The 20,331-nt window shown below is 34.4% G+C and overlaps 1 protein-coding gene across 1 annotated transcript; it reads right to left on the bottom strand.

The window, feature by feature from the left end:
- Positions 1-1,083: 1,083 nt before the first annotated feature.
- LOC114333394 (uncharacterized) lies at positions 1,084-20,005 on the bottom strand. The gene is made up of 5 exons (XM_050657697.1): positions 19,776-20,005; positions 16,308-16,389; positions 16,126-16,225; positions 8,292-8,408; positions 1,084-1,282 (listed from the first exon to the last, which is right to left on the bottom strand). Exons 1-5 carry the CDS (start codon positions 19,841-19,843, stop codon positions 1,176-1,178), a joined length of 474 nt encoding a protein of 157 aa, XP_050513654.1. The 5' UTR covers positions 19,844-20,005; the 3' UTR covers positions 1,084-1,175.
- Positions 20,006-20,331: the final 326 nt, after the last annotated feature.

The raw sequence follows: 20,331 nt of genomic DNA, 5'->3' as shown, positions 1-20,331 counted from the left end.
AAAGGAAGCGTTGTATTTTCTCCTAATTTTAAAAAATTCTGTAGAAAAATGGAATAGCTGATTTTGTTTCATAGTCCTGTCATATTTTCCCGGAGGCATCACCAACATTTTATTTTTTGAATTATCCGAATATCTTTTTTCTAGTAAGAGCTGTACCATTTTTTGTAAATAAAAACCCTGATTGACTCATACAATTGAGGTTGGATTGATAAGATTAGAATGGCCCGCATGCAGCCCAGATCTCAATCATATTGAGCAGTTATGGGATGAATAAAAATTTGCTCGGACAGTAAACGGATTTGACTTTTTTTCAAAACTCAGAAAAAAATAGCCTAGGTATATAATATTTTTGTTTAATTTATAATGATGTGCTTATGGATTTTTTTCGCAATTTAAACTTATTTTTCACTTTTCTTCTCTCTACGCACTAATGGGTTAATGTACTATGTAGTACACTTTAGAAGACCAAAAATAATCATTTTTTTCAAGAATTTTTTTCTTAGAACCTTTATTAGAAATGAACATAAAATTTTTTACATATTAATATCTAACTCTTAGAGAGTACAAAAAATATATCTTTTTTCATTTATGCGCGTACACTAATATTGTAGAGGGCGCAAAATTCGAAGCCTCGAAAAATGATGGCCGACAGTTAATTTCAGGATTGGGATATTTGAAACAAAAAAAAACGTACTGCATTTGAAAAAGTGAGGTTTCTAATGTGACAATTTACCACAATTTGACCAAAAAATAAAAAATAAATATTTTTTAACCATACGCGGGATCCAGACCTATAAGAGAAGAAAACTGAGATATATATGTGACATGTGATGAGAGGAGATAAATACCTAATACTTCCTTTCATTATGCAAGGAAAAATCCATGGAAAAAGATCCACAGGAAGGTGACGTAGCTCGTGGCTGAAGAATTTGAAAATGTGTATTCATTTTTAACCTTAGGGAATGGTTTGCATGTAGTAACAACGAATTATTTAGAGCCACGGTCTCAAAAGTAAAAATCGCTCTAATGATCCAATCTTCGAAGCGGAGACGGCACCTGGAGAAGAAGAAAAAAAAACAAAAGTAGTTTGGATCATTACAGTATATTTAATTTGAGTCTTTACATATTAATTTATATAAAATATTAAGAATTATAATCTATAAGTCGACCTCATTTTACGGAATATTGCCATTAAATAAGCGGTCAAACCCTACCTGTCCATAATCATGCTGGTAGTTTGATTTTTGCGTATACATCCTTGAAGGTGCAAGAAAGCCGAATACTAAAACAATTAAAATAGTTATTTATGAAACAGTGAAGTATGCTTTTTGCGAACGCACGCGATGTTTAGAGCACGAGCGATAACGGACGAGTGCTATACATCGCGTAAGTTCGCAAAAAGTACTTCACGCACAGTTTCATACAATTCTATCTACGATAAACCAATAAAACAACTGTAACTCTTCGTCATTGGAATTAATTTTAGACCGGGCAGTATCGTCGCCCCCGCTAGCAAAATTATTCCGATACGATTGTTTTGCACAAACTTACTCAAAAAGAGGTCCTTATAACATATCTACAGGGTGTCGGGCGGTGCCGTGGTCAAAACATTGTTTATACAATTTTTTTTAAACAAATTCATAAAAATAATTTTTTCATTTCGAACAATTTTTTTTAGATGATTTGGGCCATTCTGAGCAAAAAAGGTCTCTTGTCATTTTTTTCTAAAATTGATTGTTGTCGAGTTATATGCGATTAAAAATTTGAAAAATGCAAAAATGGTGATTTTCAAGGATTAATAATTCGATTAAAAATTATTATTAAGAAATTCAAAAAGTGACCAAATCAAGTTTCAAACCCCTTCTTCAAGGTCCTGAAGAGATTTTTGTAATAATTTCCAATTAGATTTTTTTTTGCACAAACTTCCTGAAAACGAGGACCTTATAATATATCCACAGGGTGCCGGGAGGTGCCGTGGTCGAATAATTGTTTAAACAATTTTTTTTTAAACAAATTCACAAAAATAATTTTTTCACTTCTAATAATTTTTTTTAGATAATTTGGGCCATTCTGATCAAAAAAGGTCTCTTGATATTTTTTTCTAAAATTGATTGTTGTCGAGTTATATGCGATTAAAAATTTGAAAAATGCGAAAATGGCCATATAACTCGACAACAATCAATGTTAGAAAAAAATCACAAGAGGCCTTTTTTGCTTAGAATAACCCAAATTATCTAAAAAAATCGTTCGCAATGAAAAAATTATTTTTGTGAATTTATTTAAAAAAAAAATTGTTTAAATAATTTTTCGACCACGGCACCGCCCGGCACCCTGTGGATATGTTATAAGGACCTCTTTTTGAGTAAGTTTGTGCAAAAAAATCTAATCGCAATAATTTCACTAACAGGCGCGGCGCCGACGATACATCCTGGACTATAGCGCTAATAGGGCTTTTCATCGATTGTCATTTGTTTCGAGCTTCTGTCATGTGCCACATAATATTAATATATCTGCGTCATACGTCTTTGGTTTGTATCATTGGCAATACCAATAACGTATGACGTAGATATATTAATATTATGTGACACATGACAGAAGCTCGAAACAAATGACTGTGAATGAAAAGCCCTATTGTTAATACAGTCGGAAAAATGAAAGAATACCCATGAACGATCACATCAATCACATATTTTGTGTTTGCTGTTTTTTTTTCATAAATTTTTCCGACTGTAATTAAAAATAACAGCTTTGTAACAAAATAATGACAAAAATCTCTTCAGGACCTTGAAGAAGAGGTTTGAAACTTGATTTCGTCACTTTTTGAATTTCATAATAATAATTTTTAATCGAGTTATTAAGCATTGAAAATGGCCATTTTCGCATTTTTCAAATTTTTAATCGCATATAACTCGAACAACAATCAACTTTGGAAAAAAATTTTAAGAAACCTTTTTTGATCAGAATAACCCAAATTATCTAAAAAAAATTGTTCGAAATGAAAAAATTATTTTTGTGCATTTGTTTAAAAAAAAATTGTTTAAACAATGTTTCGACCACGGCACCGCCCGGCACCCTTTGGATGTGTTATAAGGACCTCTTTTTGACTAAGTTTGTGCAAAAAAATCGAATCGAAATAATTTCGCTAGCGGGGGCGACGATACTGCCCGGTCTATTTCTATTTTACAATTTTTAGAACTTTGACATTTATTAAGAATTCTAACTTCTTTCAAACCACAAAACTGTCAAAACGTTTGTTGTAATTTATTGCTCACATATCATCACCCTGACAACGCGAAAGTTAAGGATATTTGATTATATGAAAGTGTGCCAAAAAACAGTGCGAAAAAGTAATTTCCATTTAAAATACATTGTTACTTCATGCACACTTTAAATCCTTCACGCACTGCTATCTATAATGACAGATTTCACAAACTAAAAACTTATACATAGTATGAGATAGAGTAGATAAATAATATATTTTAAAACGTTTAAAATACGTGTCGTTAACAAAAACAGTACAGGGTCAATGTGAATACAAGTTTGTCAAATATAAGGTGATACTTGGCCGCCTACGATGCGCCGTCAACAGAAATACAATTCACCGAATGCGTTCCCACTTATTTTTCTACGCAAGTGGACAAAATCGCCAAGCATCACCGTTTACTTGACAAGCTTGTAACAAAGAATCCACAAACATTAAACTTACCTAATAAAAAAAATAGAATGAAGCATACGTATCTATAAATTATTGCATTTATTTTTATTTAGCGTATGGCTTAAGTATATCACAGAATATATTTAGATTTATGCATTATACAATGCATCACAAACAGATGTCCAATTTTTTTATATATTCGATTGACCCTTCGGTTGCCATTACAAAGTCTATAGGGTCGCATGTGTATGCTCTGCGTGGGCAGTCCTGAACAATGTGACTGATCGTCTGTCTTGCAGCGCCGCAGTCACAAGAAGGCGAGGGGAGTTTACCCCATCTGTGGAGGGAGTCGGCGCATCTTCCACAGTTTGTTCGAATTCGATTAAGGGCTGCCCAAATCTTACGGGGACGTTCAAATTCGCCAGGTTTCCCTATGATGTCCGGTAGACTATGGTAATGCGGATCTGTCCTACTTTCCCAATCTTCTCTCCATCGGGTATTTAAGTCAAAGTTGGATTGCTGCAGCGCTTGAGCAGATTGTAGAGGGGGTAACCTGGATCGGAGACGGTTTCCAAGAATATCGGGGATGTCGTTGTGGACTAGAAGCTGGCGACTGTCCATTATTTTGTTATATTCTTTAATCAATGCATGTTCGCGGCGTAGGTTGGGTGGTGCTATATTACTAAGGGTAGGTAGCCACATTGTAGGGGTGGGCTTAATTGTGCCTGTTATCATACGCATAGTACGGTTTAGTTGGGTGTCGACCAGGTGGGTATGCCTGCTATTTAGCCACACTGGAGCACAGTATTCTGCCACCGGATATATCAGGCCAAGAGCAGAGGATCTTAATGTTGATGCTGTGGACCCCCATGTAGTGCCGCAGAGTTTCTGTATTATATTGTTGCGTGTTTTCAATTTTGCTGCTGTTTTCGTCAGGTGTTCTCTGAATGTGAGCGTTCTGTCTAGAGTAACCCCAAGGTATTTCGGGTATTTATTGTGTTTTAACAGCTTGTTATTAAAATACACTCGCAATTCTCTGTTTGCCAACTTGTTGTTTAGATGAAAAGCTGATACTTCAGTTTTTGTAGTACTTGGCTGAAGTCTCCATTTCTTAAGGTACTCGCTGAGGATGGATAAGTCATTCGTGAGAGTGATTTCTGTAGTTTCTAAAGATTGGTGGCTTGTTGCAAGGGTCCAGTCGTCAGCATATCCAAACTTCCGAGATTCGGTTTCAGGCATGTCAGCAATATAGAGGCTGAAAAGTAAAGGGGCAAGGACAGAACCCTGTAGAAGACCATTGTTAAGTTTCATCTGTCTACTCGTCTCCTTTCCCATTATAACCTGGAAGGCTCTGTTGGTCAGCTGTTGTCAATGAGGTTAATTATCTTTCTGCAGGGGATAATGCGGGACAGTTTATATATTAATCCCTGTCTCCAAACAGTATCATATGCTGCTGTTAGATCTATAAATACTGTTGCTGTCTTTTGTTTCTTTTGAAAACTAGCTTCTATAAAAGTTGTTAATGACAGCACTTGGTCCGTACAGCTTCGATGAGGGCGGAAGCCAGCTTGTTCAATGGGGACATTTTCTAGTATCCTGTGACTAATTCTGTTGAGGAGAAGCTTTTCTAATAGTTTATATATCATGCTGAGTAGAGCTATGGGGCGGTAGTTTTCTGGCTTATCGTTTGATTTGCCCGGTTTCGGAATTGCAATTATCTTTGTTCGCTTAAGTGAGAAAGGAATGTTACCTGACTGAAGTATATCATTAAAGAACATTGCAAGCCACTGTTTCGTGTATGCACTACTGTGTATCAAGAACTCTGGATGGATACCATCAAAGCCAGGTGCTTTACCTGATTTCATTTCTTTCAGCGCATGTGTGATTTCAGAAACAAGTATTCTTGCTGAATATTCGGAGTTCGTTCTGTTCATTTGTTTTAATGCCCTTAAGTCTCTTTTCACGTTGGTAGTATGTGTTCGATCTCGTGGAGCTCTGGATAGAGATACTATATGGGAGGCAACCTTGTTAGGAGACATTTTAGACTCTCTGGATTCCAGCTGGTTAGCTCCTCCAATTTTCCGCAACAAGGACCATGCCTGCCGGCTTGATTTTTTGAAGTCAAGGTTTTCGACAGTCTTTCGAGCACTTTCGGCACTTTCGAGAAACTTCGTGTATAAGTCTTCACATGTTTCAGTCCATCCAGGCACATATTCTTTGCGATACCCCCTAGGGATGGTTTTCTTGGCAGTGCTTATTACTGCGCCCACAAACCTCTCATAATGTTTGCTGGTTGGAGGGACCCAGCTCAAGGTCCGGTCTAGTTGTTCAGAGAACTTCTTCCAGTTTGCTTTTCTAAGATTCCACCTGGGTCGAGGATATGATCTAATTATTGGAATTGATATTCCGATGGTGATAAGCACCGGACGATGTTGAGTATGTGGGAAGTCTGCAAGGACACTTCTCGCAGTTGTTAGTGGTCTGTCATTGGTATCTTTTGAGACAAAACATAGGTCTGGGTTATATTCTTTTCTTTTCTCCATGCAGCTGAATTATTGCAATCCAACTTTATTAACTCTAAAACATTGTCCTGATTTGTCCTTACATACCATTATAAAATATATCCCTTAATTAAATAAAATATAAATAAAAAAACTTAAAAACTTAAACTTAAAACAAAAAAATAAAATGAAGAATTAAAGACAGCGTATTTTATTTCGGTTCAGAGATGATCCACCATCCCCATACGTCCGTTTTGGTTTCTCCAGATCTCTTCAGTGGGGCTACATAAACACCTCTGAATCGAAACAAAACCATGCTGCCTATTTAAGCAGAATTATAAAAATAATTCGTGATCCGGCCGCTGTAGCGACATCTATTAAAGAAATGAGAAGTCCCAGATGGAAATAATAAATCTGAAAATTCTCGTGCAACCAGTTTCTGGTAACATCCTTAATCTCTGCCTTTTACAATTTATAAGGTAAGGAGACAACGAATAAAGGAAACGAAAGGGAAAATATGCAGTCACATTCCGTCTATTCGTCTAGGAAAAAATCCAACGAAAGTTGATTCCGTATTCGCTGTGTGCAACTACTTGGAGGGGAAACGAGAAACAATCGTGCGCGTATAGAGCAACTTTTAGAGATTTAGAGCAACGTAGAGATATTGCAACTTTCTTAACATATATTTCTTAAGGAGATGGGTACGAACTTTCGGCTTCAGTGCTATTTAAATGGGATTCATTTTTTTCGAATCCTGAGGAAACTAATACTTAAGTATTTTTGAAAAATTTAAACGCAGAATGAAAGATTACGTTATTACCGAGAGCCGAAAGTCCCTGAAAACTTCTATAATGTTTATTTTAATAAGTTACAGGGGTGAAAAACTAAGAGAAAATTTAGTGTGTTTTTAATTTCAAATACGTATCTCATTAAAAAGAAAATTTTTATTCATTCTAAGGGACTTTCGGCCCTCGGTAATAAAGTAATCTTTCATTCTGCGTTTAAATTTTTCAAAAATACTTATTAGTTTTCTCAGGATTCGAAAAAAATGATTACATTTAAAATACATTGAAAATTTTGACAGGCGTCAAAATGTTCCTTTCCTCTTAAATAATTCATATTGTTAATTGAAATTGCCAAATTGACGTATATTTCATACCTACTGTCATTGAAGAAAATGGGATTTCGCAAATGATGTGTCATAAATTGTAAAAATTATATGTTGCTCCACAATATTGATATGATATGCAATTATTAAAGTGAATTTAATTAATGGTATTTTGCTTGTAGTACCATGTTTACCTTTTAATAACATAACCTTAATCTTTTTCTTCTTATTCCTTTTTGGGCTATGGCCTTGACAATTATCCAGTAACCAGGACTAATATACCTAATTGGTCAATATAATTAAAAGTGCTAAAAATGTTGCCGAGCCATGAAACCAGCATAGGGATTACGAACACTCGATACGAATAGTATCCGCCATGTTTTACCATAAGGCGCTACAGGAAAACATGGCGGATACGATTCGTATCGAGTGTTCGTAAAATCACACGCCTGGTGTCGCTCTTCCGAACTTGAACGGTCCCAATACTCAAAATATGAGACACAAAATGAAAAGTTAAACATAGCTTATGTTTAATTTCGGTTTATAGATACTCCCTACCACCCCCATACGTCCGTTCCGATCTCTCCAGATCTCTTCAGTGGAGCTACCTGAACAGGTATTGCAGCCTGAAAAACTATTATTTTTCAGGTTGCCATGTGCCTAAATTGAAGTGTGAGCATTAAATTTCAGTATTCTAAAAAGTAATTGGGGCTAATTTCAATTTAGACAGTTGTTTTTTAATTGTTAATTGTGTGCGTCCATGGGAGCCCATATACAATTTTCAGGAGGGGGGGTAGATGTGAATATTTTGCACATTACATTTTGTACACTATGGATAAAGTTTAAAACACCCAAAAAGCTAGGGGGGGCGCGGCCCCCCTGCCCCTGGATATGGGCGCCTATGTGTGCGTCCATTCTATTTCGAAGCCGCCGCGGTGCCTCGCTCTATACGGTGCATCTCTGTCGCACTTATAATATTAACTCAAGTGCTCTAAACAATTTGCTAAGCATAAAAATGTTTACTTACTTCTTTGTGTCTCTACGGTGGGTAAAATTTTGCCCTTCTTTTTTTGATATATTTTTTTATAATATCTTTCTTGTAACTGGTTTTCAAAACTGTCTTCACTACCCACAGTTCTCGCAGCTAAAAAAAAGTAATAAGACACAAAATAAATAAATATTTTTAGTTGAGAATGACGAAAATTGTTGATCCAGAAAAAAATAAATAGCAATAATTGTGGTTTAAGAGCTACTGAATGTGATTTAAGTAACAATCTTAATGTTCTTTATTGTTGTTCGTGTGTTACAAATACCGCAACTTAAAATTGTTTTTAGATTAAATTTGTAAGTAAAATTAAATTTTTATTCTTTATTTCATGTTAAGAACGGTATTGCCAAAACTCTCAGGTACTTGTTGCTACTAGACTGCCGATATACGGTTCATTCTAATCAGACGGTGTGGCATCGGCGCGCTTCTATCGTCCATAAGAAATACGTAGCCCTAACTACGCAACGTTCCGTTCTTAACGTCTTATTCTTGTAGTTCCTTCTCTTATCAGAGGTTGGCTATCATCACAGCTATCCGTACGTTATTGGCAGGGGCTCTGGAAAGATCTACTGAGCTGCAACTATACCACTCCCTTAAGTTTCTCAGCCAGGAAATTCTTCTTTTACCTATGGATCTTTGCCCCATAATTTTGCCCTGCATTATGAGCCTTAATATCTGAAGGGTATAAGGAAAAAACCGGCTAAGTCACAGATTAACAATTTTGAGTTAATGGATTTTTTAACTTTTAGTCCGTTGTATGTTTGTCGCTAGCTTGAGTCTTAGATTTCTAAAAAAAACTATAAAAGAAGGTATATTTTTCACATTCTGCGAATAGTTTATTTTGGCTATAATAATTTCAGCCCTGGGAATCCAGCATTGTATCTTAAAGGGTAGTGACTTAGCCGCTTTTTTCCCTGTTCAATAAAAAAAAAACAATTGCTTTATAGTAATTTGTTAATTCTCCTGATTAAGAAAATAAAATAACATTCTGTTTATGTGGCGTTGTTGTGACTAACCGTCTGATTGATACTAATATAAGGAAGCCCTCGCGTCTCGATATTTTGGACTTAGCTTGTTATTATCCTGTACCGCGTGGACTTATCTTATTTTTTCTCGTGTATGGGCATATATTTATGGACTTTTTCTCGTGACTTGTCTTGTTATTACCTTGTTTAAAGGCTTCAGAAGATGCAAACTGGAATTCACTACAAGATGACGTAAAAAATGCAATTTCTACAAAAATGGACTTAGCCGGTTTTTCCCGTGTACCCTTCATCTCATATTTCGCATCTCTAGTAATGTGGCCCAAATATGCAAGCTTTCTTGTTTTGATGTTCTTTGTATAGCCTTCTTAACACTTCTGCATTCGTAACTCGTTGGATCCATGGTATTTTCAAACTCTTTCTACAGCATCACATCTCAAATGCTTCCAACTTCATGTTGTCTACTTTCAGCGTCCAGCTTTCCATTCCATAACAACAAAGACGAGAACACGTAGCATCTTAAGGCTCTTATTCTCAGCTCCAGAGGAAGGTCTCGATTAACTTTGGTCGTTGTTTTATGTTACCCAGGTTCCCAAATATTTGTAGTTATTCACTCTTTCTACTTGTTTTTCCTCGATATGTAGCCTCCCTACTGTGTGTTGCTTAGAAATAATCATGAACTTGATTTTCTTAACCTTCATTAATAGTCCTTATTTTATACTGACGTTTCTTAACTTGAAACGCTTTAATTATAGTACGTAATTCATTTTTAATCTATGATCTGATGTGGTTAGGGCATGTAATGCGAATGGAACAAACTGATTCAGCTAGAAAAACGCTCCTTGATAGACGAATTCTTTAGAGAAGAAAGGGAAGCCCAGAACAAGATTCCTTGATAACATAGATGAATACATGAGAAATATGTGAATACGAACGTGCTTAAGGAAGAAAGGTGGATAGGTGGATAGGGACGACTAGAAAGAAATTGCTGAGCTACTTAAGCTTTTGGAGGGAAAACCATTAGGTACCTACTTAACCACTTTCTTTAACAAATTTGCAACGAAAGAAAAATACCAGATGATCGGTTGGAGTCACTGTTTATAACATTAACAGACTAATCAGTTTGATGAGTCACGCACTTAGTATTCCTTCTGTGCGAAAGTACAATAGGTAATAAGCAATTTGGATTTGGAGATGGTAGTTTAGGAACTAGAGACGAACTGTTTTGTATCCTTGTTCTCTTACAAAAAAAGTTGTGAATTCCGAAAGAACGTTTATGTTTGTTTCATCGCCTTCGAGAAGGCATTCGACCGAGTACAACAGGACAGACTCGATTACCTGCGGGCAGCAGGACTTGACCACTACGATATAAGACTACTAAAATACTTATATTACAGTCTTTCTAATCTGTACTCTGAAGAAATTTTTAGTAGAGAAGCTTTGGATGACAGACAAGAGGGAGTAAGACTAGGCGGAGAAGTAATCAACAATATCAGATACGCCAACCATACGGCCATTCTTGCAGAATATTTACAAGATCTCCATACATTAGTAAATCTAGTCAGTGAAGCAGGTTCTTCTTCTTCTTAACTCAGGCGAGACTCGTTAGTCTCTGGCACTTGGTCATAAGACCTTTGTACCAAACCCTGTTCTTCTCCTTAAACTTTAATAAGTCCTGTGGCCTTAACGAAGGCCAACAGTTTTCTTATTGGTAGTTTCAAGATCTCTTCTGGTTCAAACCTCATTTGACCAGTGAAGTTCTGCCTTACATCACCTAGCACACTGCAATAGCATAGTATGTGTATGGCAGTTTCTTCTTCCATTTCGCACTTTCTGCACCATGGTTCATTCACCTTACCTAGTTTGTATAGGTGATTTCTTAAACGACAATGTCCAGTCACCATTTCAGTGACCGTTTTAATCTCTCGTTTATTGAGGTTCATCAAACTGTTCGAGAGTTTTTTATCAATATTCTTGATTATTTTTTTAGTCTGGATTTGCCCTTGAGTGGTTCTCCATTTATTTTGATGATTCTTTATCAGCCATTTCTGAACCTCGTTTTTCATAGCATCTTTAGTGATGCCACAAAAAGGTTCTGGGCCTTCAAAAGTTTCTCTCGAGCCTTGTTTCGCTGGTGGAGTGAAGCAGGTTATCGGAGAGGCCTTAAAATTAATATTTCAAAGACAAAGTGGATGGCAGTTGGAAAGATTAATATACATATACACTGTGTCCGTAAAGTATGGAACAAATTCTTTTTTAGCTAAACAGACCATTTTAAGAAATAATCCTAAAACACGTCGATTTTTGACTTTAATTTACCGTATTTTAAAATAATATTTTAATATACAGGGTGAATTTCTTTCGAGTAATGACGTCACCGTCATTTTTTTAAATGGAACACCCCCATTTTGTCTCTATTTTCGGATTACACTAGCTGAGCTGATTCCAAAAATGTATCACATATTGATTCAAATTGGTACACAGGGTGGACAAAAATACAATTGTTTTGTGTGTGCTCATAAAGTAACGCATTAGTTAAATTAACAATATCAGGTCACCAAATTTCAATCCTTTGGATTATTTTATGTGGGACCATCTGAAGAATGTTGTGTATCAAACGAAACCAGCAAGTATTCAAGAATTAAAACAGAGAATTCGGACAGCAATAAACAATATTTCTCAAGACACAATAAAAAAGGTTCAACAAGAATTTGTACAACGTTTGGGTTACTGTCAAATACACCAAGGGCTGCAGTTCGAACATTTATAAAGTCATGTATTTCATCATATTCTCTCCGCTAGACAAAAAGTATTTTTGATAATATTGTTAATTTAACTAATAGGTCTGGATCCCGCGTATGAAAAAAAAGTTGATTAATAGCAAGATGAAAATTTGTTAATAGCTTAAGGGTGTCTACTCGAATAAACTTTGATATATGGGAACACTGAAACAGGGGTAGTTTTAATTGTGGAACAGGTTAAAAATTTGGAACGGTCACAGCACGAAAACGGCACATTTATTTTGTCCGACAGAACAGACTTAAACTCTCCGAACAGAGATTAAACTCTCATGAAAAAATCAGACTGCTATTTATTACCTGTCATAATTCCTGTCATTTGACATATTCTACATGTTCCACTCATTAAACCGCCCATTTGGTGATAAATAACAGTCTGATTTTTGCATGAGAGTTTAATCTCTGTTCGAAGAGTTTAAGTCTGTTCTGTCGGACAAAATAAATGTGCCGTTTTCGTGCTGTGACCGTTCCAAATTTTTAACCTGTTCCACAATTAAAACTACCCCTGTTCCAGTGTTCACACATATCAAAGTTTATTCGTCTAGACACCCTTAAGCTATTAACAAATTTTCAGCTTGCTATTAATCAACTTTCTTTTCATACACGGGATCCAGACCTATAACGCGTTACTTTATGAATACACAAAACTATTGTATTTTTGTCCACCCTGTACCAATTTGAATCAACATGTGATACATTTTTGGAATCAGCTCAGCTAGAGTAATCCGAAAATTGAAACAAAATGGGGGTGTTCCATTTAAAAAAAATGACGGTGACGTCATTACTCGAAAGTAATTTACCCTGTATATTAGAATATTATTTTAAAATACGGTAAATTAAAATCAAAAATCGACGTGTTTCAGGATTATTTCTTAAAATGCTCTGTTTAGCTAAAAAAGAATTTGTTCCATACTTTACGGACACAGTGTATAATATAGATCAAGGTCTGCTTTCTCTTAATGGAGAGGAACAGGTAAATCATTTTAAATACATTGGCAGCTGGTTAAAAATATATAAATTGTGACTCTGATAAAGAGCTTATAACCGGGATCGAAATATCACGTAAGGCTTTTATGACTTGGAAACCAGCTTTATGTAACAAAAACCTGTCGATAAATATTTGCAAGAAGTTCTTGTGTGTGGTATATTTGTGTGTGGTATATCTTATTGTAGGGTTGTGAGACATGGACGTTAAAAACCACAAATTAGTGTGCTGCTATTATCGACGAATGTCAAAGATATCGTAGGTTTCACACACTTCCAATGAGTTCTTTAAGTGATGAATTTAGAAGGTCTGCTCATAAATATCATAAAGAGGAGAAAAACAGAATACTTCGGCCATATAATTGTAGGACCTAAAACAATCTAGGTACTTCTCCTTATAATACAAGGAAAAGTGGAGGGAAAGAGATGCATTGGTCGAAAGAAACTTCCATGGTTGCGTAATATCAGACAATGGTGTGGTTCCACAGTAGAAGAATTATTTCGCGCAGCCAGGGCCCCCGTAAGAGCTACTGGCGCCTGTGTGCAAAAAAGAAATTTGGCGCCCCCTAGGGCATTGTATATCATGTTTTTTTTTAGAAGGTTGGAGCTTGTGCATAGGTAGGTGCTTGAAGTAAAGCAAAAAACTGAACTTTAGAAGTAATATTTGTTTGTAGCCTAAAATTATTAGTCCATTTACTCACGGTTTTTGCTCGGAATTTTAAAGAACCCCTTGGATAGACACGAAATTTGGCATAAGCATATAGCTAACATAATATCAAAGAAAAAAGGTGATATTGTGCCAATGTGTGCTAATTAATCGCCGGGGGCTACTCGGCGGATACTTTTCGAATAAGTCAGAAGTGGATAAACTGACTAATTCTAAGGAACTTGTGTTCTATAGAGTGTTTTCAATGAGTCAATACTTTTCGAGTTATTTGCGAGTGAATATGTTCATTTTTAAACAAAAAAAAACACGTTTTTAGACACTTTTTTGCAAGTAACTCAAAAACTATTTTATCGAAAAATATTTTTACCAAAAATTTAGCTTATAAAAACGTTAAAACAATGGAATAAAGTAAATTCGCTCAACTGAGATTCATTTTGACAGATTCAGAGTAGGAAACATACAACACAAAAATTCCTACCTCACACTATTAAGAGCTCAAAATAATAAACTTACTCTTTCATTAAAAAAAGAAAAATTATTGGAAATATTGGGAGTGTATACTAAACTCATACAATTTGGTGGGATTTATTTCGTCAAAATATTTTTGTTTTGTACAATAAAAAATTCTCTCATTTGTTAACAATACCTACCTACAATATATTATGGTGTAATTAAATAATTATTTATTGGCTTAAGGTTTCTGTTATTTAGGTTTGCTTACTCTTAATATTAGCTATGAGCTCATGTGCTTGGTTGTATAGTAATTTCTAGCCACGTGTCTAGTCTGTCAAGATATAACTAACTTCGCAAAAAAAATTATCACTAGACAGTTGTGTCTGAGAAAGCCTGAAAGTCTTTAGGCCCATCAGAAGCAGAAGCAGAGTTGTAGCTAATGAACAGTGGGTTCTTATTCGTCTAATTCCATATCGAATATTTGAACGTAAAATATCCCAAAAATAAAGCACTTTTCGGGGAAAACTTTCTTAAAGCCCAAAAAAAGGTTTTTGTTTTTTAAAAAAGTTTCTAGCATTAAAAGTAAGCCAGTTACGCTCAAAATAAAGTTGGTCCTTTTTTGCTAAAAAGAAAATCGTGCAAATCATCCCCTAATTCAAAGTGCTTCTTTTTGAAAAAAATTGGTTTTAAAGTAAACATTTTTGTTCTTTATTAAAAAAATCCCTTTTTTCAAAATAACTGAATCATTATTAGTGATACAAAAAATTAAGAGCAAAAACCTATTATAGGTTTTACTTTTCTGAATATTTTAGATTTTTTTAGCACAATTTCATAAGTACAATACATAAACAATACAAGACTGTTGGGGTTCTGAATCGAATTAAATCTATAGCTATCTTTCCTTATTTTATTTTACTCATATTTGAGTATTAAAGAAACAGAATTCTCTTGTATTTTTATCTAGATAAGCGGACAGATTATGAATGCCAATTATAGATTCTCCTACGTTCATTATTTATCGATCAATAGATTGTTACTAAGGATTCTGCATTCTGAGCTAAAAGAGAATTTTCGCTTTTCTATTTTATTTTATTTTAAAATTAATTTTTGTTTTCAAATTTTTTGGCATTTTTTGACGCTGGGTTTTGGCGCCCCTAAAGGATGGCGCCCGTGTGCACTGCACACTTTGCACATATGGTAGCGGGGGCCCTGCGCGCAGCAGCCGATAGACAAGGTTTGAGGAACTTTTAAACATGATACATGATAACGGCCAACGTCTAAATAGGTACAGACACGGCACCTAAAGAAGAAGAAGGAGAGAAATTCTTACGGAGGCTAGAACCAACACAGAATTGTAAATGTGGAATGATGATGATAAAGCAATACATTAAGAACAAAACTAAAACGTTCTGTGGTGGGAGCTCGATAAGAAAGACGTTACCGGTGAATATGTGTTAGGTACAAGGGAATAACCACTAGTGTTAGCACAAAAAATCGCGTCGCTAAAGTGGAAGTGTGCAGGACACGTCGCTAGATTCTCAGACTACCGATGGACAAAACGTAATGTCGAGTGGAGGCCACGAGAAGAAGCACTACGGAGCAGAGGACGCCCACCAGCCAGATGGGCCGACGATCTGAAGCATGTTATCGGTAACTGGATGCAAGCCGCACAAAAGAGAGACAGATGGAAAGATCTGAAGGCTACCTATGTCCATCAGTGGACGCTTACGGGTTGATGATTATGATCATTTTAGCACAGGTATGATAGAGGCTAATAAATAATTCCATGTCAAAGTATAATTGTATTAATACCAGAAAAATACAATACAACGCCAAAGCTCTGCTTCAAAATAGCTGAGTTCACCTAAATCTCATTGGATTAAGATAAATGTGAATAAATAATTGCCTATGATAGTATATTACTTCACCTTTCTTTTCGTGTTTACAATAATCTATCCTGTATGTTGTTCTAGACATTCTATCTCGTTTAAGTTGAGCAACAGAAGCTTTTATTTTTTCAAATTTTTCCTAAAACAAATGTACTGGTTTGTAGTAGAGTTATCTTTTACTATAAGGCTGATTAATGTTTATAATATTTGTATAAACTTACCATCTTTTCATTTAAATCCTGTTCGGTTAGCCACTCAATATTTTTCCCATAACATTCATCAAATTTGTGTTCATGCCGTATACTAAAAATAGAAATAAATCAACATAATATACAGGGTGTTTCATTAACAATTGTCCATGTGGTAACTGGAGAAACCTTAGCACAAAATACGAAGATTTAACCCAAAACACTTAAATAAAATATTCCTCCTTACCGAGATACAGAGTGTTTTATTACAAATAGTCTAAAATGATTTTAGCCCATGATTAAAGCACGTTTTAATATTTTTTGTTCAAACTTGACACACTGTTTACAAATGCTAGGGTACTTTAACTAGTCTTAAAAGATAGTTTCCGCTGTTACCAGAGGCGTGCTGTAGGGATATATACTTCCTTTTCGCACCTTTTCCCCCTTATAATCTACGCCACTGTCGTAATAATCATTTCAGCATTTTTTTTTATTCTTCGTTACTTTTTACGTAAATATCATCCGGTGTCTCAATGCGATAGAGTAAGTAGTTTTCAAGTTATTTGCGTTTTAATGTAATGGATTCAATAAGATTATGTTTTTAAACACATAATCTTATTGAATGTAGTTTATAGACTGAGCCGCTATAGGTGAAATTTCTTAATCATTTTAGGCACGATGGGACCCTATAACTTAAATAGTAGAACCTAAAAGAAAACGTTTGAACATTGTGCCGTCACTTTTCAGTGGCACATGCGTCGACAGTGGCGCATCAAACTTTCAACTTATGGACGGGATAAATAAATTAAAACCCCCTTACTAACAGAATTAAATTTTTTTTTATTTTTTTAAGTTCTATGTGATTAACACATAGGACTCAGCGTAATTTTAACCCACCACCCCCTTCCCCCTGCCCCCACCATCAAAAATTTCATTTTTCGTTTTTATTTTTTTTGGTGGGATGCAATCAATTTTAACATTTCAAAAAATTCACACGCATAGCTGAGGCTTTTATAAAACATGCCTATTTTTTATAGACCCATAGGTAGAGTGTACATAACCTCAAAAAATTAAAAAAAAATTTTTTTTCAAAAAAGCGTATAACTTTTTTTGAAGAATAGCTGCAGGTCTAATTTTTTCTTAATCTTGCGTGTTTTATCGAACACTATATTTTTAATTTTTTTCAGTTTTTTCCGTAAGGCTCCCCACTTTCAAAAATCCGAAAAACTGTTTTTTGAGGGGTTTTGGGGGATTTTCCTTATTTTATAGACTTCATAATATATCAAATCAATTTTGTTTTTATAGGTTATATGTAACTTGAAGTAACTGAGTCCTTCAGAATATTTAAAAATCAGAAAAACACGTTCAAACCCCCCAAAACCCCCTTAAAAACAGTTTTTTGGATTTTTGAAGGTGACCAGCGTTACAGAAAAATCTGAAAAAAATTAGAAATATAGTGTTTGATAAAATACACAAAACTAAGAAAAAATTTGATCTGCAGCTTTCACCAAAAAAAAAGTTATATATTTTTTTCCAAAAAAAAAAAATTTTACATTTTTTTGAGGTTATGTACACTCAACCTACAGGTCTATAAAAAATAGACGTGTTTTATAAAAGCCTTAACTATGCGTGTGAATTTTTTGAAATCTTAAAATTGATTGCATCCCACCAAAAAAAAAAATAAAATCGAAAAATGAAGTTTTTGATGGTGGGGGCAGGGAGAAGGGGGTGGTGGGTTAAAATTACGATGAATCTTATGTCTTAATCACATAGAACTTAAAAAAATGAAAAAAAATTAAATTCTGGTAATGAAGGAGGGTATTTTTTAATTTATGTATCCCGTCCATAAGTGGAAAGTTTGATGCGCCACTGTAGACGCATGTGCCACTGAAAAGTGACGGCACAGTGCTCGAACGTTTTGTTTTAGGTTCTACTATTTAAGTTATAGGGTCCCGTCGTGCCTAAAATGAATAAGAAATTTCACCTATAGCGGCTCTTAGTCTATTAAAGTACATAGTCTTATGGAATCCATTATTTTTAAATGCAAATAACTTGAAAACTACTTACTTTATCGTAATGAGACAAAAGGACGATATTTATGTAAAAAGTAACAAGGAATCAAACAAACTAAAGCTAAAATGATTATTACGACAGTGGCGTAGATTGTGAGGGGGAAAAAAGGGGCGAAAATAAAGTACATATCCCTACAGCACTACGCCTCTGGTAACAGATGAAAACTATCTTTTAAGACTACCTAGTTAAAGTTCCCTAACATGTGTAAACTGTGTGTCAAGTTTGAACAAAAAATATCAAAAGGTGCTTGAACAATGGGCTAAAATAATTTTAGAATATTTGTAATAAAACACTCTGTATCTCGGTAAGGAGGAATATTTTATTAAGTGTTTTAGGTCAAATCTTCGTATTTTATGCTAAGGTTTCTTCCGTTACGATATGGACAATTATTGTTATTATATGTATATTATATTATGTTGACTGAAGGCATTATATATTACATATCAGGTAGTCCCACTAAAGAGGTCTGGAGAGAACGAAACGGAAGTATGGGAATGATGGATCATCTCTGAATCGAATTTTTTTTTTTTTATTTTTTTTTATTAATGGTTTTGACATAGACAATTAGCCAGACTATTTGTTTTTTTTTGTATGGTATTACAAAAACAATTTTAAGTTAATATCTAAGCCTACTTATTATCTAAATTTACAGGGTGTTATAATATATTAATGGATACATTTTTCAATTTTGTGTGATATTTTTACAATTTTTAATTTTATTATCTAAGCCTATTTAAAATTTAAATTTACAGGACGTTACATATTCGTAAAGACATTGTAACGTCTGCTTATTTTTCGGAAAAAGAATTTCGTTTAAATTGACAGGTAAAGGACAATTTAGATCAATTAACTTTTCATACATCACTTTAATATTTTGTGTGTACTGTCCACACTCCAATAAGAGGTGCTGTAGATCTCCCATTCCACCACAGGCGCAATATGGGTTATCACTGATACCTATGCTGTGTTTGTATGCTGGGGTTAGTGCGTGATTTGACCTCATTCTGTTTATTGTTTTTATAAATAGCCTATTTGATTCTTGTTTAAACCATCTCTCATTGGAAAACCGAAATTAAACATAAGCAGTCTTTAATTTTTCATTTTACACAAATTTTGAGTACACGGAATCAACTTTCGTTGGTCATTTTCCTAGACGAATAGTCGGAATATGACTGCATATTGTAGTGTACCTTTCGTCTCCTTGCCTTATAAATAAAATTGTAAAAGACAGAGATTAAAGATGTTCCCAGAAAGTATTTTTTAAATCTGGGACTTCCCATTTCTCCCAAATAAAAAATAATTTAATTGGGAGAATCCTTCACAAGACTAAAAACAATATTCTGCAGAGCAAATTATTGTAGATGAAGTAGTTAGGTATATGAAGAGATAGAATATAAATGATTCATTACATTGTTGTTTTCTACTTACGGCTTTACTTTTTCTTGTACGTTCCATCTAAAACTATTTTTTGTAGTTGTTACAAAGGCTTGTGCCATTGTAATAAATTATAATCATCACTTAAAATATTAGAAAAACCAACATAAAAAAATGTCAATTCGACTTTGAAGTAAGTATTATGATTGTAACATATGATTTTTACATATGTTTGCCAATAGAAAGATTGATCAGAATTTATATGTCAGCGATAACAAATGTCATTTCAATATAAAATTTTATATTTATATGAAAAGGCGTCACAAGTTTAAAACAGAGATTCATTTCATCAAGCAGTATTATTGACAACGATAGCAAAATATCGCACTTTTGGGGAAATACTGACGTAAGTGCAAATGTGTTAAATGTTGAGAAAACGCATTTAAAGTTTTGAAAGTTGGTTAATGCCAAAAATGAAATGCAAATTACAAGAGAAAGTAGAAATTTATTGTCCAAGGTTTTACTTATTACCGTATACTATAATATAAAAAGTTTTTTTTTGGATTTTTCTTAAACATCCTCTCTTAAAACCTCCTGAAAGGGAGAAAAT

Source organism: Diabrotica virgifera, chromosome 1 (genome assembly GCF_917563875.1).
Source record: "Diabrotica virgifera virgifera chromosome 1, PGI_DIABVI_V3a".
Taxonomy (NCBI): Eukaryota; Metazoa; Arthropoda; class Insecta; order Coleoptera; family Chrysomelidae; genus Diabrotica; species Diabrotica virgifera.
This window is presented reverse-complemented; position numbering and strand designations above follow the sequence as displayed.

Coding starts and splice junctions, on each gene's coding strand:
- LOC114333394 (XM_050657697.1), bottom strand. CDS start 19,843: ATGGCACAAGCCTTTGTAACAACTACAAAAAATAGTTTTAGATGGAAC. Junction 8,409..16,125: donor TTGTAAACACGAAAAGAAAG/GTGAAGTAATAT, acceptor ACTTTTTTTTAG/CTGCGAGAACTGTGGGTAGT. Junction 1,283..8,291: donor CACCGTAGAGACACAAAGAA/GTAAGTAAACAT, acceptor TAATTGTTTTAG/TATTCGGCTTTCTTGCACCT.